General features: G+C 39.6%; 1 protein-coding gene across 1 annotated transcript; it reads right to left on the reverse strand.

Annotated features, from left to right (window-relative positions):
- Positions 1–4,627: 4,627 nt before the first annotated feature.
- On the reverse strand, positions 4,628–19,081 carry KIAA0408 (KIAA0408 ortholog). The gene is made up of 6 exons (XM_065630363.1): positions 18,844–19,081; positions 14,503–14,701; positions 11,371–11,712; positions 10,946–11,025; positions 8,238–9,612; positions 4,628–6,319 (listed from the first exon to the last, which is right to left on the reverse strand). The coding sequence occupies exons 2-6, from the start codon at positions 14,635–14,637 to the stop codon at positions 6,146–6,148; spliced, it is 2,106 nt and encodes a 701-aa protein (XP_065486435.1). The 5' UTR covers positions 14,638–14,701; positions 18,844–19,081; the 3' UTR covers positions 4,628–6,145.
- Between the last annotated feature and the right edge of the window lie 313 nt (positions 19,082–19,394).

Genomic DNA, 19,394 nt, shown 5'->3' on the forward strand with positions numbered 1-19,394 from the left:
CACAGGCAGTTGTATGCCTCCAGTTGGAGAGGCAATCAAAACATCAGCATTAAGATCCCTGTGACATGTTAGCAAGTTAGTAGAAGTCTATGCATACACTGAGACTGACTATTAAAAAATGTCTGGCTTTCCTGGGGTGACTAGTTAAGGGATTTTAGCTCACCCATTAATATCAGCCAGTACAGCTTGCCTACCTGTATTCCTGCCTTAGACACACCTGTGCGGTGACTACTCTCTTCCCCACAATTCATATTGGGATCGCATCTACCCTGTAGCAAAAGGAAACATAATCTCATGCAATAGAGCAGTATATTTGGGGTTCACACATTAGATAAACTGATTTAAAACTGTAAGATGCGTGGGCTTACCCTTACAGTGTCGTTTTTCAGTGAATCTTGCCCGTACACACAAACATACACCACTAGAAGGAATCAAACCCTGGACCGTTAAACAGAAACATTGTAGACTGTGGTTACCAGAGAAAATGTGTGAAACAGCGGCCCCTGGATAGGCACTAGGAAAACAATAAGAATAAATACTAATTGGTATATTGCACTCCATTTTCCTCCTGCCACTTTTCCCTCAAAAGCAGTACGGTATTTAACACTATGTGAAATGGTTCTGATCCAAATTCAGGAGACATACCACCCTAGGACAGGTTCTACCCTGTTTTGTTCCCCACATGTCCCTAGAGAAGGGCATCCCTCTGCAAAAGAGCATAAGACTGTATTTTTTGTGCCAGTGTGGTAAAAAACATCCTGTACTGAGGATGGAAATTGCTCGTATTCTAGTCATACTGCCTGGTACAACCAGTGGAGCTGAGGTAGAGTCTGGCTCTTGTACTGAAGCACAAGGTTGGTTCACATTTATATTCCAGGAATCTCCCTGCTTCAGCAGCCTGACAGAGTGTGCCCTTGTGCAGTTCTGGGAATCCAGCGTGGGCGGAAGACACATGTTGTGCATTCCACAATGTTCATGCTGTGAGCACCATCATGGACCTGCTGATAAAACCACCTGCTGCCACAGAAAGGATTAACAAATGAAGCTTGAGCATTCTTCAATAACCACCACACCATCAAATATGGGAAGTGGAAGGACTGGTGTTATTCTGACATTAGTAACATCAGCCCATCAGTACCTCTTGCTATTACAGGCTCACAGAGCAGGGAAATTGTACATGCTGATTGAAAAAAGACAGTACATTACTGGAAGTTTCAGGTGGTATGAAGTAGGCAGCAGAGGGGTCTTCCGTTAGAAGCAAAGAACTGGCCACAACATTTACTACAAGTGTTGCACCCTCCTCTTGTTCTTTTTTCTTTCCGATTTTTATTTGCAGACTTTCACTTTTATCATATTGAGGGTTTGATTTCTCTTACCCCATAGAAATTCTGATACAATTCTTTTTAGAGTAATATAGTTAGCAAGGCACCCTTAGATAAGAGCTCCCATAGCTGCACAGCAACTGGATCAACCGTACACATCAGAAACACGTTTCTGCTGATGCAAGTACTTTGCAAATCAGAAAAGGTGAGAGGGAAAGGGATAGAAGCAAACCTCAAAAGCAGATTAATCATCGTTTCAAAGAAAAAGAGCACAAATTTTGTATAATGTATGCCACTAACAGTTGATGAAGAAAGTGCATTTTCAGTGATGCGAAACAATAGATCACGATCTAATATATTTGTGAATGGAAATAGTAATATCAGCACTTTTTAGAATAGGCTGTCCAAAAAATATTTTGACCGTGGTACAAATAGAAAGTCCTGTGGTATGGCATATACATATAGACCAATGGCAATAAATCGCATAAAAATACGCATCCACTGGAAACTGAGGAGGGATGGAAAGGCAGAGGCAACAAGGGGCTTTGATTTAGTGTATTTAGAGCAAACGCATACTGCCTTCCAGTTTAAAGACCATGTATGCAACCAAAGACACCATTACAGATTAGTCCAATAGAGAATATCAGCAGTGTAATGGCTGGAGTTGTATATTACAGATCTCAAAGCCAAAGAAGTTATTTGCATAGCAGCACTGTGAGAATTGCATAAGTTTTTGCATGCTAGGAAATTTAGGCTTGGTCCAGAAATAACAAAACTCTAAGGGAAATAGCCTGCCTGCTGGGGTGCTGTAGATCTTTGCTAAAATGCTGTTGAAGCCATTTGGATGCAAAATCCCTATTTACAGAAACATTTTTTAAAATAGACAACTGGAGAAATAAATTAGTGCTCTGAATGCTCTGGAAAATTATATTACATTGTTTGCCAATTCTTTGCTGTATATAGCAGCTAACTCCCTTACAGTATGTGTAGTAGTGAAAGATAATTGTGTTGCTGCTGGAGAACAAACAAACTTCATCCCTTCAGCAACATTTTAAAGATACGTAAGAAGTCAATCAAAAACACTGGAAAGATAAAACATGTAGTGGAAATGTACTCTGAGTTTGAGGAATGATATCCAGAGGTTTTAAAGTATTTTTTTTTCCTTTACTCCTTCTGCCTCTAGCAGAGGCTCTGAGTCAGGCTGGTTTTCCAGCCTTCAGGTGTCCAGCTCTTTTGCATTTGTAGATAAGGTCCAACTGACTCTTTTCTATGTGTTTTTCCCCTGCCACACTCCACCCTTAAAAGGCCTCAGGGAAAGATTATGGCTCCATCTCCCAGCATGAGGGAGAATGATGCTTTCTGTCAAGTGAGTACCAGCCAGCTGATTCCTAGTGAACAATCCCATTTCAATGGGCAGCTGACTCTGTGTGTGCCAGGAGTTTGAAAACTTCCCACTGTATTTATTTCAGTATTAAAGCCCAAACATGTAATAAAGAGAGTCTTAGACTAGTTCAGAGCACAGTTAAGAAGAACCTACATTTGCATTAAGACTTTAGATAGCATGTGCAAGAATAATATTAAAAATCTACTTTAAAAACAGGCTTACAAAAATCACCACTTCCATAGGTGACACAAGGATTAATTGAAAGGTCAAGTTATACTTAGGTCATTTGTGGTTCTTTGTGGTTCTTACATAAGTGTGTATGTGTGTGAGTGAGTGTGTGTGTGTATATAGAGAGACTCCTGCTTCAGAGCTTTCAAGGCAACTATATTTCCTTGTCAGAGATAACATGGGAGGAATCTGAAAGTCCAATGGAGCTCTTCTCCCTATAGCAAATAAGTGCAAAAAAGCCATTTCTATGACTCAGTAATCACAGTTCTGGGAGCTAAAAAAGCTACCACAGTGCACTGGCCCTGTTCCAGGAGCAGTTGAAGAGAATATTGAAACAGCGTTAGTGGCAACTTTCTAAAATTGGTATGTCTAACTAGCCACCTACAGACCAAAATCATCAGTTTTGATACTTTTGGGCATCAGAACCAACGTATGTAATTAGATGGACACAGAAAATCTTGACAAAATGGACTTGTCCTCGACCTATTAGTTTATTTCAAAAACCTTCTGTTCATTAAACTTACATACATTAGGGAATGTTGTAGGTATTTGATCCTTTCTTTGTTATTCAACAATGTGATATCTGCCAAAGGTGATCAAAGTAACTGAAGGGAACTAAAGAAACACCTTCACTGACTAATGAAGGGAAACACTTTAATAGTTACATACTTCAAACAGAAGTGCACCACCATTTTTTCAAAGCAAAACTTCTTAACTTACCATGAAGGCAATTTGAAGAAGTTTTGTTGCAGTCAACACTGACTGAAATTAAGAACCATTTTTTTACAATTCTCTCATATTACCCTTTCCTCAGCGTTAGGCATTTAAAGCTGCTCAGCTACTTAGGCATTTAAAAGGTCAATATGGAAGGCATATTGGTTTGCTAATTTCCACAGTAAGCTAGAATCTTAAGCCGTGTTCCAAATCCACTATGAATCATCCCTACTTTTTCTAGTTCTAAGGAAGTTAATGGAGTGCAATCTCTAAATTGGGGCAAACAGGCTAATTTGTATTTCTCTTGAGTTTTCACTCAAGCACACAGATTTTTTCTCTATCCAAGCTGTATCAATTTTCTTCAAGGTTTTCTGTCCTTGTATCTTTTCCAGTAATAACTTTGCAATAACGTCTGAGTAAATTTTGATGAATTGTTGATCCGTTCGAAGCCTTCATATATTGGTATGTCCGACCACTCATGTCTAGAAAGGACCAGAAGTCTAGATTGAGCAAATTACTCAGAGCATGTTTTTGCCATGCAGGCAGCCACAATCATGTGATAAGGTTGGATTTATAGCTCCAGTGCCCACTAGCTCCAATACAGCCATGCCTGAGCAGTTACTGCTGCTACCATACAGGCTATATTGCTCGGAACATATGGCCTCCTGTTTTCTCTCTCGGCAAAACCAAAGTTGTGCAGAGGAAAGAAGAATAAGGCCCTAAAGGAAGGGAAAAGGCATGGATTCTCAACATGACTGGAGTAGGACAATAGATCACTATCAAATTAAGCACAGCTAGTTTTCCCTATATTGTCACACATATAATTCACTAGGACAAAAGCCTACACTCTCTTCGTAATCCTTTTTACATTCACATAGGAAGATGTGCACATTAATGGATCCTGGGATGATTTTTGAAATTCCTTGGAACCCACCAGGTTTTCCAGGAGAAGAAGAAAAGTTGCAAGACAAGATCAGGCTGATGTTGAAGAAGTGCCTCTTTACTCCTTTTAACCTAGACATGCTGTTTAAAGGTAACATTTGTCATCATTATCGCACTATGCATCCAGCAACAGCCTAGAAAAGGGTGAAAAAATTCCAGGATGAAGGACACTGTCTTTCTGAAGGTTCAGCGAGAAGAGTCTGGGTAGCATCCATATTTCTTTCATGCTGCGGGAAGGAACAAACCAGGCTCTGTGCACATCATTCAGATGGCCCATAATAGCAAGTCAGGTGATGGCAGAAACATACTTCCAACACCATGTGTCTGGGATTTCGGGCACCATTGTGATCATACCTCAATGCAATTTTTCCATACTAGATGCAGCTTGTTGCCAGAGTGCAAGTAAACTTCGTAACTGACTGCCACGAGTCAGTCCAGGAGCAGTAAGTGAGCAAGTGGCTCAGGCACTCTGTAGTCTAGGAGAAGAGTAAAAAAGGAGTGTGGCTGCAGCCCTGGGAACAACGGTCCTTGTTTTCCTGCCTTGGGTGAAAGTAAACAAGTCCATTGTTATCTGCCTTTGCCAAACCTCAAAGTTATAATGCTAGAAGGAAAAATAAGTTTTACAGAATTGAGCGTATACAACCCTTTTCTTCCCTTCATAAATTGTATGTTACTCTAGTTGAAACTACCGAAGTGTTTACAGTATGCTATATATATAATGGCACATTTAAGCTTTTTAAAGGGATTTGAACATTTTGGGAATGTCTCTGGTGCTGAAAAAGGCTAATGTATTACAAATCGTATAATATTTTAATTCAGAAAAAAATATGTTTGGGTATTTTGACCTAGCATCATAAGGGTTAGGAAACTGAATGAGGATGTCATGAAGCATGACTGATGAATCAGTCAAGCTAGTCTGCTTCAGATACATATTGTGCAAGGCATCATCGCTGCAATCAGTCACAAAAATGCATATTTAGTTTTTGTACATTAAATACTACACCTGTGAACCTATGTAAAAGATATACAAAATATAAATGTCATCAGGACTGTATATTTCAAACTTTTTAAAATAAACACAAAGTATATATAGGTAGGCATATATGTTGTAATTTCAATGTCAACACTAGCACAGTTTGTCTCTTCTAAATACAGACCTGTATACTTCCTAGTCCAACACATGCACCTACGAACACATGATCATGCATACAGCTTTACGTTCTGCTGTTTGCAGAAGAGTCAGAATATACAGCACTATACATTGTTTCAACTCAAAATTGATTGGCAAATTAAGGAAGATGCCATTCAAAAGAAATTCCATGTGAGCTATTACCAAAAAAACAGAGAAAAACAGGGGTATCATTATTTCATCTCAATAAAAACACTGAAGACCTTGGTGATGATGACCTAAGATTCAAAACGCTTCGTCCGGCAGGTGGTAGGGCTCACTCTTGGGTAAGACACAACAGTGTAGAACTGGTTGCTCTACCACATACCCAACACAGTTACAATGAGGCGTAGAGCTTTCACAACACCATCCAACCCAACTCTGGGTTCAGATGACTGAGGTCTCTGACCGAAAGGAGACAGAGCAGTTGTACGCCGTTCTTCTCACAGCTGGCGGTGCTGATGGTGACCTGGATGCCCATCTGGAAGGTAAGCGTCGATTCGCTGGCCGAGCAGGCCGGGAGAAACCCTTCCTACTCGAACATTTAGCTGGCACAGATATCTAGAACACAAAGGCAATTCCTTGCTTTAACAAGTGATGGCTTTTGTGGAATGCAGCGGGAATGCAGGAAGACATTTGGGGTGACCTCAGAACAGGTGGTCTGAAGCTATTAAAGGGAGCACAGTAATGCGCAGAATGCAGGAGAACAGCTATTTCTATGTATAGGGATTCTCCCATCAGTTGTGGTTTAAAATATATGGAGACAAGTGTCAGACACAAGGAAAGGTACAAAATGTTAATGCAAAACAAAACTGACATTCACTTCTCATTTCTCCTCATTTTTGGAAGTTTTGTGAGCTAACTCTGTTTACTGTTCCATACGTAGAACTCAGAATACCATCATACTTTACTGGAGTATGATCTACATACTTTTCATGTATTTTTTGATAGATCCTATTTCAGCAGTCACATCTTGCTACGAACTCTGTTTTCATTAGTGCAATGTGAAGCTGTTTACACTTGGTAACTAATTCAGAATTGTTGTGTATTCATGCAGTGTCATGTCTGCATACAGAGCCTCATATACACAGGAAAACCAACAGATTTTGATTGTGGCTACAGTGATGTAAATTGGAAATAATTAAAATAAACCAAATGCCTCGTGCCAACTGTAGTTCTTTACGTCATTGTGACATGAATGCTGCTGGACCTAAAATGGTTTTCCCTTACCAAGCAGTATTCTACACTCAGTTTGTACTGATAGAAATGACAACATAAAGGGTGAGCCTATGAAGAAAATTCAGTTGGCTTAGTAAAGTTATTTTGGACTTACATCTATGTAAATTCAATCATTATCTGGTCATTATTTTTTCTCTACGTATTTACTGATGAAAATTCATTTTCCTATCAAACATTCATTGGATGAAAAAGAAATCAGAAGTTTCATCTTGTTTCTTTCTACACTGTAGTAAAGATGTTTCAGCTAAGCAAGATATTGCACCTCTGCAAGGCTGTCAGAAAGACATGCAGAAGAAAATCTGCATGGTCGGATTCTCAGCTGTTTAAATCCACATAGCTCCACTGCAGTCTGTCAGTTTGTGATAGTTTAAGGCATACCAGCTGACAAGCTGAACACATGTAAGTTCCTCAGCTCTGAATACATTTGCCTTCTCTTTTCTGAGATGCTAAGGTGCATGCCTCTTTGTGTTCATTGGCCAAGGAGCTCTTCAGGAAAACTGATTTTTTTTTCTTTGTGGCTTTTTACAGAACCTGCAACTTATAGTATATTTTCAAAAACATCTGTTTCTCTTTTCATTAAGAAAAAATGTTGGCAAAGGCAATATTTCTAAACTTCTGCAAATAAAATTCAGCCAAATACAAATTAATTAGTTATGCCATACTCTTCTGTTTCTGTAAGCCTATGTTTGAATATATAGGACAAGCCTGAAACTGAGACATGAGTAAGAGGAGGTCACTTTATTACTGAAAACTTTATGGAGCTATAATACCCTTTTTCATAGGCACTTCCAAGGAAATCTTGAACCTAGCAGCACTCAGGACACTGAAGGATGCTTATCTAAGCCCTCTAGGATTTTGACAAGGCTGAGTGTGCTTAAGCCTTTTGGGAAGGCTTATTAAATAGCTTGTCAACTAAAGGAAGGAGGGAGTGAGTTAAAACCTGATTGCCGTTTTCTCTAGTTCAATCCTTGAATAACTGCACTGCAGTTAAAATCTAGATTCACACAACCACAGCGGAGATCTGGCACACATCTTCACTGGTCATGCTTACTAATGTGCTTCTGCCCTCCCACAACACTGTTATCTTCTAAGGAAATACTCCTGATTTATCCAGACCCTGGCCTAAAATGTCTATTTTTATGTAATTATTTACAATATCACGTTAGCCTGCCTCTTTTCAGAATCTGAAGCTTGGTACAAAACGGAATGATTTTGCTCTTGCCATTCTTATGAACCTTACCTCTGGTAACTTTTGCCTCTCTTTTCCTTGCTTGAGTTGCTGCCCAATATGCCTGGCTGAATTCCTTGGAAATTCTTGCTTTCCTTGCTCAATCTGGAGCATTTCTAAATATTGACTCAATGTCTCACAACCCCCATCAGTGAATTCAGAATTTGCCTGTGTCCACTTATCTTTGTAGCACTTTGCATTACATGGAGAAGTCACTGTTGATTTTTCATAGTTTTTCAAAAGCTTTTCAACAACACCATAGTTTGACCTTGAGTCAGCTGAACGCGGGCGACCAGATAAATTACTCGGTCGCCAGTCATGCTCGTGAAGCATGTGCCTATAACCACTAGTATTTGGAAGTCCATTTATTTGCTTTTGCTGCCCTGCCATTGTGACAGCTTTGCTGGAGTTGCTAGTTTCTTGTTCCTTTGCTGCACAGAATTTGGGATTTGAAACACAAGATGTATTTACAGTTTCTGTCCTGCTAATAGCAGAGTCACACAGTGGGCCACAGGGTTTGTGGTCTTCTGGTGCTGTTTGAGGCACCTGGTTATCTTGCAAAGCATTGTTACGTTTATCTGTGTGAAATACAGTCCGGTTAAACTCATCGATCTTTGCTGCTAAAGTTTCATTTCTTTGGGTCTTTTCCAAAGTATACCTAGAGTCTCCCAAAAGATCCTTGTGCAGGGTAGAAGGGGCATAAAAGTCATTACTGTAATAAGGACTGCTGTGAGACTTGGGATTTTGTTTCTGGTGCATCTTGTTACTTTGGGCCATATTTCCATCTGAACAACTCTTTTGGGGTGACAGTGGGGAAGGTCCACTTTTACCATCTTTTTCAAGTTTGCCCACATCATATGCCCATGTGTTGTGGCAGAAACTTGATGGTACATTGCACCCATTTTTGGCTACAGATATTGCAGAAGTTACCATCATGGGACCTTGCACAGCCTGCCCTTCATTTGCACAGGCTGCCACAGTTTCATTCTGGTTTATAGGTGAAGGATTCATCGCTCCCCTTCCACTCCTACAGTCTTGAGCCTTGCTATTGCTTTTGATGCCTAGATCTCTTATTGGTGCTTCAGAAAGCTGTACGACTGCAGAAAGTGAGTTTGTTAGATGACGAGAAGTGCTCCGTGGAGGAACTGGTGGAGCTTCTTTCTTTTGCCAAGGTCTGAAGTCTGATCCTCTGTCACCAGTAAGAGCACCATAACACATGTCCTTCAAAGCCTTCGTGGAGCTCATCAGATTCTTCCTATTGTTATGTTCCTCTGTTTGAAAAGCCATTGAAGTCTGTGATTCATTGCTAGGCACATGGTTCATCTCAGGCAGAATAACTGTGGTTTGGGTTTCCTCAAATTTCCCCAGGAAAGGAAGTGACTTCATTCTGGAAATAAAAGGAGAGGTATTTTAGGGATGAACAATAAGGGTATTTCCCCAGAGGACCTCAGCGTGGATTCATTCTCCCCATGAGCAGGTGTTTTAATACCAGCTGCTTAAAAGGACTTGGGAGCAGTTTTGCTGCAGCTGATACACCAAACATATTTGAAACATAGATGAAGAATTTGAAGAAAGCTCAGTAAAGGAAATAATATCTCCTATTCCTTTCACTTGCCACTAAAATTCTGAGGTTTTGTAGATGATTGCTTGTTTTCTTAACTATCCTACAGTAAGGACAGTGGGATCTTGTGAGGTTTAATGGCTCCAGTGAGAAGCTACCTGACTATGAACTGAATGAAGAAAGTTTTAGGACATAGTGCATCCCTTGTGCAGGTTTCTAACTTTCCACACAGCAGTACAAATGTGTCTTTTGAGATCTGTTCAGAAGTCACCTTTCTCAGCCTGGGTTTAGAAGCTATGCATCAGCTATGAATCTGTTTACTTTAAAGATACAAATGCTAACACAGCTGCAACAATGAATTAGCGACAGACAGCCAACTGGTTGCGTGGGGGAATGTAAGAAGTCCTGTTCTTTGGGAGCATCTGAGAAGAGCTTGCCATGCTGCAGACTTCCATGGGGTCTCAGCAGGCATAGCTGAGCCATAGCCTTTCTCAATCTCTTTCATGGTGTGTACCCTGTCACACCATGGGTACAGTCTTACCTTGTGAGCATTTCTGCATAAGTCGATAGGAAGACTGGTGTTTGTCTCACTAAAGAAGACCACAAACATTGAATTTTTAACAGACACTGGGATATTCATTTACTGTACTTTTCAGGGTTTGGCTTACCATCTCTCCGTTAGTACAAATGTATGGTTGTTCTTCCTTCTCTTGTTGTCTTTGCACTCTTGGACTGTCAGTCCGTGACATGTTCCCCAGACTTAAGGCTAGATCTGGGCTTAATGTAGGGAACCTCACAGCCTAAGAAACCGATACAGTACTGTATAGAACTGCATGGAATTGGGACCAGGGCAGACAGAAATATCTGTTCGCTTTCCCAATCCTCTATATAGCCACTGGAAACAAGTTCAATTTTATTTCATATAAATACTGATTTCATTTTATAGATAAACTCTATTTTGCTAGTAAAGCATGCCCTTGTATCCTGTTTCAGTATACTTCATTTGAATGTTTTATGCTGAGCACTGAAACACTAGGAGGACAGGAACTGCCCAACTCTTAATAAATTCAACAGCAAACACTCCTTCAAAGTGAAAAAGGAGCACAGTCACATTATTCATTTTCTTCCTCTAATATAAAAAGTTGAAATATGTTTTTACCTTCTGTGGTTGGACTTCTTCCGAATTTCCTCTTGATAGCTGCATAATTCTTCACTGACTCTGGCAAGTTCTTTAAGAGCCTTTGTAAACATAAAAACAGTCCTTTAACATAAGCCTTTTAAATGGTATCTCCAGAATTATTTTGAAACTTGTGGTGACTTGCATTCAAGACTCACAGCAGAGGAAAGTAGCACAAGGGAAGATACAAAAATTCCCCCAGGTTATGAATGGAGGTAAAGAGCATGCTGTTAACACATTTAAACAGTGAGAAGGCACTCATCAATAGCAAACCAAGGGGGACCGAGAGACAATGTCTTTCTGGAAAACTAAAATCAGGCAGACTAGTTCTTCAGTTAACCTGGCAGGCCAAAGCCCTCAGTATTTTCCTCAACCTTGCATCTGAAACATGCTCATACTTTACTTACTACATTGAGGTCACCAATATAATTCTTGGCATTTTTTGTGGAAGTTTTGATGCTGAGGCTGTCTTCAGGTTCCTCACAGTTCTCGAAGGCCAGATTATCCATTAATAGAACATTGTTTCTGCTTTTGGCTCTGGTTTCTTTACATTCATGCCCTGTTTTACTGAGTAAACTCCCTTTTTTCATCCTGTCATTTGCCACATGGTGTTGATAGTTCAGCTCCACCGTGTCAGTCTCCTCTGAAGTAGGGGAATGCATAGACAGCTGCAGCATCTTGCTCTGAATGGCGTTATTATCATGGACATTCATGTTGCTCTCCCTTCTAAGTTTTACCTCCTGGTAAAGCTGAAAAAACCAACAGAACCTTATATTAAATCATGGTACTGTGATGAATTTTATGGTAAAAGAACAGATTCGTCTTCTATTTTGAATGATGTTTCACTCAGTAGCATCAAGTAGAAAGATTTTATATGTGTTAGTAGAAAAGAATTGAGTCACACAGCATGATAGTTCACAGAAAGTGATTGCCAAAGGATGAGGAAAGGGCTGTTACCATTCACAAACTCCTTGCCATGGTTTTAATGTATGGCTTCCACCCATAGGATGGGTTTGGAAGAGATCTCATGAGGTCAATGGCCCTGCCTCAAGCCAGAAGCTGTATTGTTCTCTTCCAAGTAATATCAATGCACTATGTGGTGGACACAGGCCTGATCTGATGGATGGGGAATGTGACGGAACGTGAGGGAGGGAGAGAGTTCTGGCTATGTCACAGCCTGTTAACATGTATTAATCTAAGGAAAGGAAGTGAATTCTCATCACACACAGCACCATGTGCACTAGAGCAGACTCTTCCGCTTCTCAGGCAAGTGCAATTCTTCCGTATGACTGTAGTGATAAATCAGTACTGCAGAATGGTGTTATTTCACAATGTGCTGTCACCCTCTTATCTTCTTTCATGCTATCTGCTGAGATCCAGTAGCTTCATTAGTAAAAGAAAAAGTGTTAATTCCTGTCACCCAGCACATTAAAACTAGGAAACTGTGATAAATTATAAATTAGAAAAAAACAGCAACATCATAAAAACCTCTTCTGCTTACAGTATCATTTCCAGTGCCAAGAATCCCATGGGTCTTTATAAACATTCATTCTTAACTTGCTCTTATGTAGAAAGCACAGAGCAGGCACCTCTGAATGGCCATCTGCCTGCTCCCTTGCAGTGCACAAGGCCATCATGACAGCTTTTGGAAGGATAGTGAAAAAGAATAACAACATGAAGAACATGAGGCCATTTCATGGGTAATGCTGTGGATTAGAAGTATTCTTACATTCAGAGATGTGACACTTGACCTCATCCTGGGTTTTCAGATTTCCCTCCCAAAACCCAGCTGTTCACGGAACCTGAGGGCTTAACTTAGTCATTTCCAAGAAATGAGGGCCTAATATGAACTCAGCATAGCACTAAGAAGGAAGGATACCACCTCACAGCTCAACAACATAATTTCCTAAACCACAAAAGTCTTAGTGGAGGAATCCAGGAATTAAGTTAGGTTTTGGTGGGCTAGAGAAAACTATCAAACAAAAATACAAGCTGTTATGGTAGCACAAGTTTTATTGAGGAAATCCCTTTACACATGATGGCATTTAAGATGTATCTTCCCTTTTCTCCGCCATGTGTCTTTTGGCAAAGAAATGCCAGGCAACTGATATCAAGAGCAGCTTTAGACAGAGGTTAAGAGGGGGACCTTAGGATACTGGTAACCTTGGAGTATCATCTGCAGTTTTGTCTGATTCTGCAGTACCCAGTGATTTGCTTCATTCTCTTCCCCTCAGCCCCATTCCGTTCTTTATCCCTGTCTCTGTCACGTTTTCCTAATCCATATGTTAATAAAGAACATGGAAAAAACATGGTCTTAGCTGCCATGGTCAGGACTACTAGTAGCCAGAATACCTTTTCACAATACATTATCTTCATTTCAAAACAGTTCATGTACCTAACAAACTGAATTTCAACCACACACAGAGATCATATTACTAATTTTTTAAGCACTCCCACTTTGGCAGTGGAATTTGGTAAGACTGCACAGAAATGTCCTAACACAAAAGACAAAACGTGGGAAAGACTATTATACCAAAGTCTGTAAGAACTGCAGGTAAAATACAAGAGAGCTGACATTGTGGAATTATGCTGCAGGCTGGTTCGATGAGCAGTGTATGGCTACAATTCATTTGGCTCTGATAATTTTCCTTCTCATACTTTCATGTGAGCAATCTCTGCCATGCATTCCTGTGTTGCTCAGCCACAGGACAGTGCTGGCAGAAAGCAAGAAAAACTACTCCATGTGTATATTAGAATGAAAAATGTGGAAAGCTCAGTGGTGTAAAAACTTGCTTCTATATGTTGCCAAGGCAGATTCAATTTATGCATTACGGAGTGCCAGAGGGTTTTGTTGCAGGGACAATTTGGAGATAAAAGAAAAATTAATAATTACTTCAACTGTTTCTGGAAGGAGATGCATTAGAACTGGCAGGGAGTGAATGTTTGTTAGTACGTGTAAACACAAGTGGTGTCAGGACTTTCATACTATTATATTTACTGTAGCCATTTTGTCTGCTAAAAGCTGTCCATAAATGGAGCAGGTTCTAGCCAGAATTATTCTGCATCATGCAGCATTTAATGTATTATGTTCTTTTTAATATTACCATTTACCCCAGCAGATCTGTACCATCTAATTCTTTTTTGCCAGAGAATCGATACCTAGATTTTTGTTACGAAATATGCATTTTCCTAAACCCCATATATGCAGTTGTTCAGCATGTACGTGAAAAAAACATGTATAATATCAGCAGCGTGGCTCATGCCCAGCAGAACTGGCAGCAGTATATGCAGCCAGCAATATCATTGCAAACTTCACATAAAGTGACATTTAACCTCCTGCTTCGTATTCATGACTATTAAATGTGCAATGGCAAATACTGCTTAACCCCAGGTTTTGCATTCTATCATCAGCTATTAGAAACTTCCAGTGACAGACAGGAAATAGGATATAATTCAGAAAAATATAAATTGAAGCAGCCACTAGTCACTGATGAGAATGAAGTGAAAATGTCAGTGTTCAGAGTTTTGTTTAAAAGTACCTCTTCTATTTTCTTCTGCATGACCTTCCATTGACATTCCCATTCTTTCCTTTCATTGTCAAATCTCTCCAGCAATTCCATCTTCTCTTTATTCCAGTTCCTCTCAGTATTCTCCAGTTGTTTATGCAGGTCCATGGTTACGGTCTGTGTAATAGCAAGAAGATAGCTCTGCTCTTTTTCTTTCTTCCCTGAATGTTTCCTGGAAGTTTATCAGAATAAGTCTTACTTGTGTTTGATTCTAGCTTCCAGGGAAAAAAACAACCAAGCAAAACCCCAAAATAATTAAGTGAAATGTGCTTGCAGGAGACAGCATCACATGATTGCACGATATATATCTGGAGTGTGACCGGCATATGGACGAACTGAGCGTTATGGGACACAAACCCGAGGGCAGACAGGCCAAATCTGGAAAGGGAAGGAGGACACACACCCAGCATCATAGAATTCAGGAATGTCTGCCACAGAGGGCTCTGTACCATGGCCACTTCACATCCTTGCCATTACTCTTCACTATAAACCTGTTTTCAATGAAATTCAAGTCTGCACGATATTGAATGGCAACGTCTGCCCTTGAGGGTGAAAGCTATTTTTATGTTTGTTCAGAAGACAACTGCAAGCATAAAGGTATCAAGTTTGCTCGCACAGTCCTTTCACACATGCATGTAGCACAACCAAGACTGTCACATTCTTTTGGCAATTGAAGACTGTAAAATTGATACATGCAGGAAATTCTCACGGCTACATGAATGCTTTAGAATACATGAAGGAAAACAGGAGAGGAAAGCTAATAACAGATAACAAACATGCAGAAAGCATCATTCTACTATATAAAAGACTACAGGTCACTATAAAGGCTTCATATATTCTGGATTTACGAATCTAAATCTGTACATTTTAGTTCCAGAACGAGCATAGGGAAAACTAGGAAGTATTCTCCAATAGCAATAACTCAATTTTAGTTCAAAACCATGCTCAGAATATTTAACTAATTTGTGCTTCAGTTTTTCCTTCCCCTTCAGAAGTCTTTGGTACCTTAGTATCTGTGGACGAAAAACTATTAATCGAACCACTAAATATGTATATTTTAAGGGAAATATTTTGGATCTGCTCATCTGACTTTTGAGCAAAACGGTTACAGATTTTATGGGCCTGGTGTTCCTCTTGCTTTCTTAGGCTTTACAGTAGAAACTCCATTACCATCAGCATGTTTACCATGCCAGCAAGGCTGAAGTAACACTCTTTCATTCAGTTACCACGGCTCCTGTGGTATAATGGCTGGTACACACACATTGACACTTAAGTTTGTTAACTTTGGCTCTCAGAGCCAGCTGTTGTGTTACTTAGGTGGACGTGGAATCTAGTTCTAGTCACAAAATGCCTCTGCATTGCTTTGGTCTCCTGCCAGAAACCAAGCCTACGGGCAGGCAAATGAATTGTCAGAGAGTTAATTCTTGGAATTTGTTCATTTCCCTGACTGACGGTCAGTGATTTTCAACTCACAGGAACTGCCCATTTTATCACCCACATTTTCTTTGATAAAGTGAAAATTCATTCTTAAGCTTCACATAAAGTCCTTCCCCATTCTGTATTTTATTGGACAAGTCTTGTTGATTCAGCTGTGGCTACTGAGTAATCACTGCTTACCAGTGTCTGCGTTATTTCAGCTGACTGGGAAGGTGATGCCAAACTTGGAGTCAGCTCCTTTCATGAACAAATAAACAGAAGAGTTCAGTTGAAGCCCAACAGGTTACTCGGGTCTTCACGTCATAGAAGTACTGCCACAGGATCTTTCAACTGACAGCCACCATGGGCCTCATTCTAGCTTAGGTGTTGCGAAACCATTTACCCCAAGCAGTTTTAGACTGGGGACTTAGAGAACAAGCTGACTATTCTTCGAACATCTCTATCAGCCTGTTTCACAACAGTGTACCCATGTCACCATGTAATGTAGCATTGGAGCTTACTCTTTCAAACTCTGACTCACCCCTGCCTTTGAGCTCTGAAATGGCAATCTATCCCTCAGCTACTTACAAGCGGGTTTCAGACACTTCTTCTACCTGCCTAAAAACATGTGGGATAGCTTTACAAAAAACCACAAAACTCCCTGAGACTATGAGCTGCTGGAAGACAGTACAACATTCTCATCATAAAAGAAGTCAAGCACTGGTTTGCTCATGGCTTCTTAGGGAAGGCAGCCAGGCTACAGAGGCTGTGTCTCTCCAGGCCAACATTACAGCTTTGTGCCAGACTTCGATAAGCAGCGGCTGAAAACAACTTACAAAAAAAAAACCAAAACCGTACTTAAGATCTGTTGCAATCTAGACATCTATTGCTAATGAACTTTAAAATCATTTCAATACTTTCTCGGTTTGCTAATTCAAAGGTTACCATTTTTAGTACAGTCATTTGCTGGTTTTGGTGGGGTTTTTTGGCTATCTTCATGTCTTTACAAACTTTCAAGACATCTCTGAGAAGTAAACAAAAGTCAATTATTCTCTGCTCCAATAGAATGCCTCAAATAAATGTCAAATAGAAACAGAAGAACACGTAAATGCTGTAAAGTCATGAACAAGATAGGCAGGGTAATCTATCTACAACTTGCACAAGTGGTGAATTTGCTAGTGAACTACTAGAAACAATGACAATGCTTCACTCAGCACCATATTACTGGAAAGTCAATACTATATAGCTTTTTTTTTTTTTTTCACATATAAGAATGAATGTATAATATGTAATCCTTCCAAGCATGCATATAGCATTGAAAAGGCCCCTGGTGGTTTCTTAGTGCTGGGAACTACTATTGCCATGTTTGCATTCTTCTTAACAATTTCCAAGTTGTTTCACTTGGGACTCTTTTTATAATAAGAGATTAGAGACTATCAAAATGAAATCAAGTCTTGGAAGAGGTTAATTACAGAAGTTACAGATAGTCACTTGTAGCTCTAAGATCCACAAAAAGCTTGTATTGCTTCTTATGCTTCTCCAATTTCCTCTTGATGTAAATTCTGAGAAGAAAACTCATGTTTATTAATGTTAGCAGCTGGATGACTATACAGTTTTGCTGCTATTGTACAGTGGATAAATTCCTCAGAGAGTTTTAACTCCTGTTTCTATGGCTCCTCATTTTTTCTTTGGTGGTTGGCTTTTGTGGTGGTTTGTTTTGGTTTGGGTTGGGTTTTTTGTTTGTTTGTTTGTTTTGTTAGTTTGGTGTGGTTTGTGTTTTTTTGAGGGAGGGTGGAGTGGTTTGCTTGTTTTGGGTTTTTTTTTTGTTTCTTTTTTGTTTTTTTCCCTACTAGCAATTAAATGCAATTTGTAGTCCTGGTAGTATACCCTTTGTCAGCATAGTGCACCAAGATGTCCCCATGGGTATTTCACAGGGCTTAAGCAACCCAAAGGGATGTAAAATGCCACATTATAATTTACTGTGCGGATTGGAACAGTGTCTGTGCTTTTGCAGTATTGGCACTTTCTGCATGTCCTAGACAAGGTCAGAAGCTCATTAGAGAAATCAAATTCAAGCAAATAATCAATTCTGTCTACATCAGCTGCATTTTCCCTTAACTTTTCCTTTAGCCCTCCCTCCTCTCAAGCAAAAAATGTTTATAAGCAACTATTTGGTGCTAATGTTATTATTCCCCCATGTATTACTCATGCCCTTTCTATCCACATATTATAAACGCAAAATAGTTTGCAACCAACGTCTATCAACTTCTGAAAATAATCTGCAGTGACATCAGCTGAGATGTTATTTGTCAACAGAGATTAATTAGATTGAATATGCACAATCATTCAGATACACAAATCTTCCCTCAATTTTACAGAAAAAAAGCTATCAAATTATATTTCCAACAAAGTGCTGTATTTGGATAACTAACAAAATTGCAAATTTATGTATTCATTCAATTATAGAAGTGTGTCGTGTCACAATACTATGCACTTTATACATAAAAAGAAACTACAGTTGAGAGAGTGAGAGACAAGAAAAAGAAAAAAGATAAATGAGAGAGTGAAATAAGGAAAGAAAATGAAAGAAAAGAGAAAGGAGGGAGGAACAAAGGATAAAAGGAAGTAAAACAAAGAAAGAAAGAGAGAGAAAGAAGGAAAGACATGAGTGCTCCCAATGCTACCTGTCATCCCTGTCTTGTTGATTTATCTGTGCCTGCTCTGAAGAGACTGAACTAATGAATAGTCTTTCTCTAAGAATACAGACCATATATAATATACATAAACACCACACTACCTATAAATAACATTAGAGAGTGTTTGCCACATTAGTAATTTGCTCCCTTTTTAAATCTTAACTGTTCAAAACAACTGATTTAAAAGAAACTGTAACCATACCTTTCATGGAATAAGAAATCCTTTAGAAGTTTTTCAGTCCATTTCTAAACAGCAGTGAAAGCAATGAAATGCACAGCTAGCTGGGATCCGGTTCTGCGAATCTTGATCTTTAAAAGAAACAAGAACGCTAAGCAAGACACAGCCTTTCAGCGGGGGCAGCATTTGCAACTCTCTTTGAATAACTCTGCAACTTTTGCAAACAGAAAAACAGTTCCGTTCAGCATCATCCCAGCAGCTGGCTTCCACGTGACGTCAGTGCACGGAGGATGGTTTTAAAGTCATCTCTTCCAATCCCCAGCTCTGTAACTTTATATCTCCTCATATTTTGTGTAAACAACTCCAAGTCCAGGACATTTTTAGGTTTTATAGTGCAGTCCAGTCTTTAAAGCTTGCCAAAGCAGCCAGTGTTAATATTAAAGCTATGACAATAGGCAATTTTAGGTTTCTTTTATTAGCATCCATGTTGTCCAGGAAGATTCTTTGCTGCCTTCCAGACCCAGTTTTCATGTTATATTTTCCAGTATGATAATTTTGGACTTCACAACTCGATC

This window comes from Caloenas nicobarica, chromosome 3 (assembly GCF_036013445.1).
Source record: "Caloenas nicobarica isolate bCalNic1 chromosome 3, bCalNic1.hap1, whole genome shotgun sequence".
In the NCBI taxonomy this organism is placed as follows: domain Eukaryota; kingdom Metazoa; phylum Chordata; class Aves; order Columbiformes; family Columbidae; genus Caloenas; species Caloenas nicobarica.

Excerpts from the sequence above, each read along its gene's own strand:
- KIAA0408 (XM_065630363.1), bottom strand. The coding sequence starts at position 14,637 with ATGGACCTGCATAAACAACTGGAGAATACTGAGAGGAACTGGAATAAA. Across the intron at positions 9,613-10,945 it reads AAGAAGTCCAACCACAGAAG|AATGAAGTCACTTCCTTTCC; the intron begins GTAAAAACATAT and ends TTTTATTTCCAG. Across the intron at positions 6,320-8,237 it reads AGAGGCAAAAGTTACCAGAG|ATATCTGTGCCAGCTAAATG; the intron begins GTAAGGTTCATA and ends TTTGTGTTCTAG.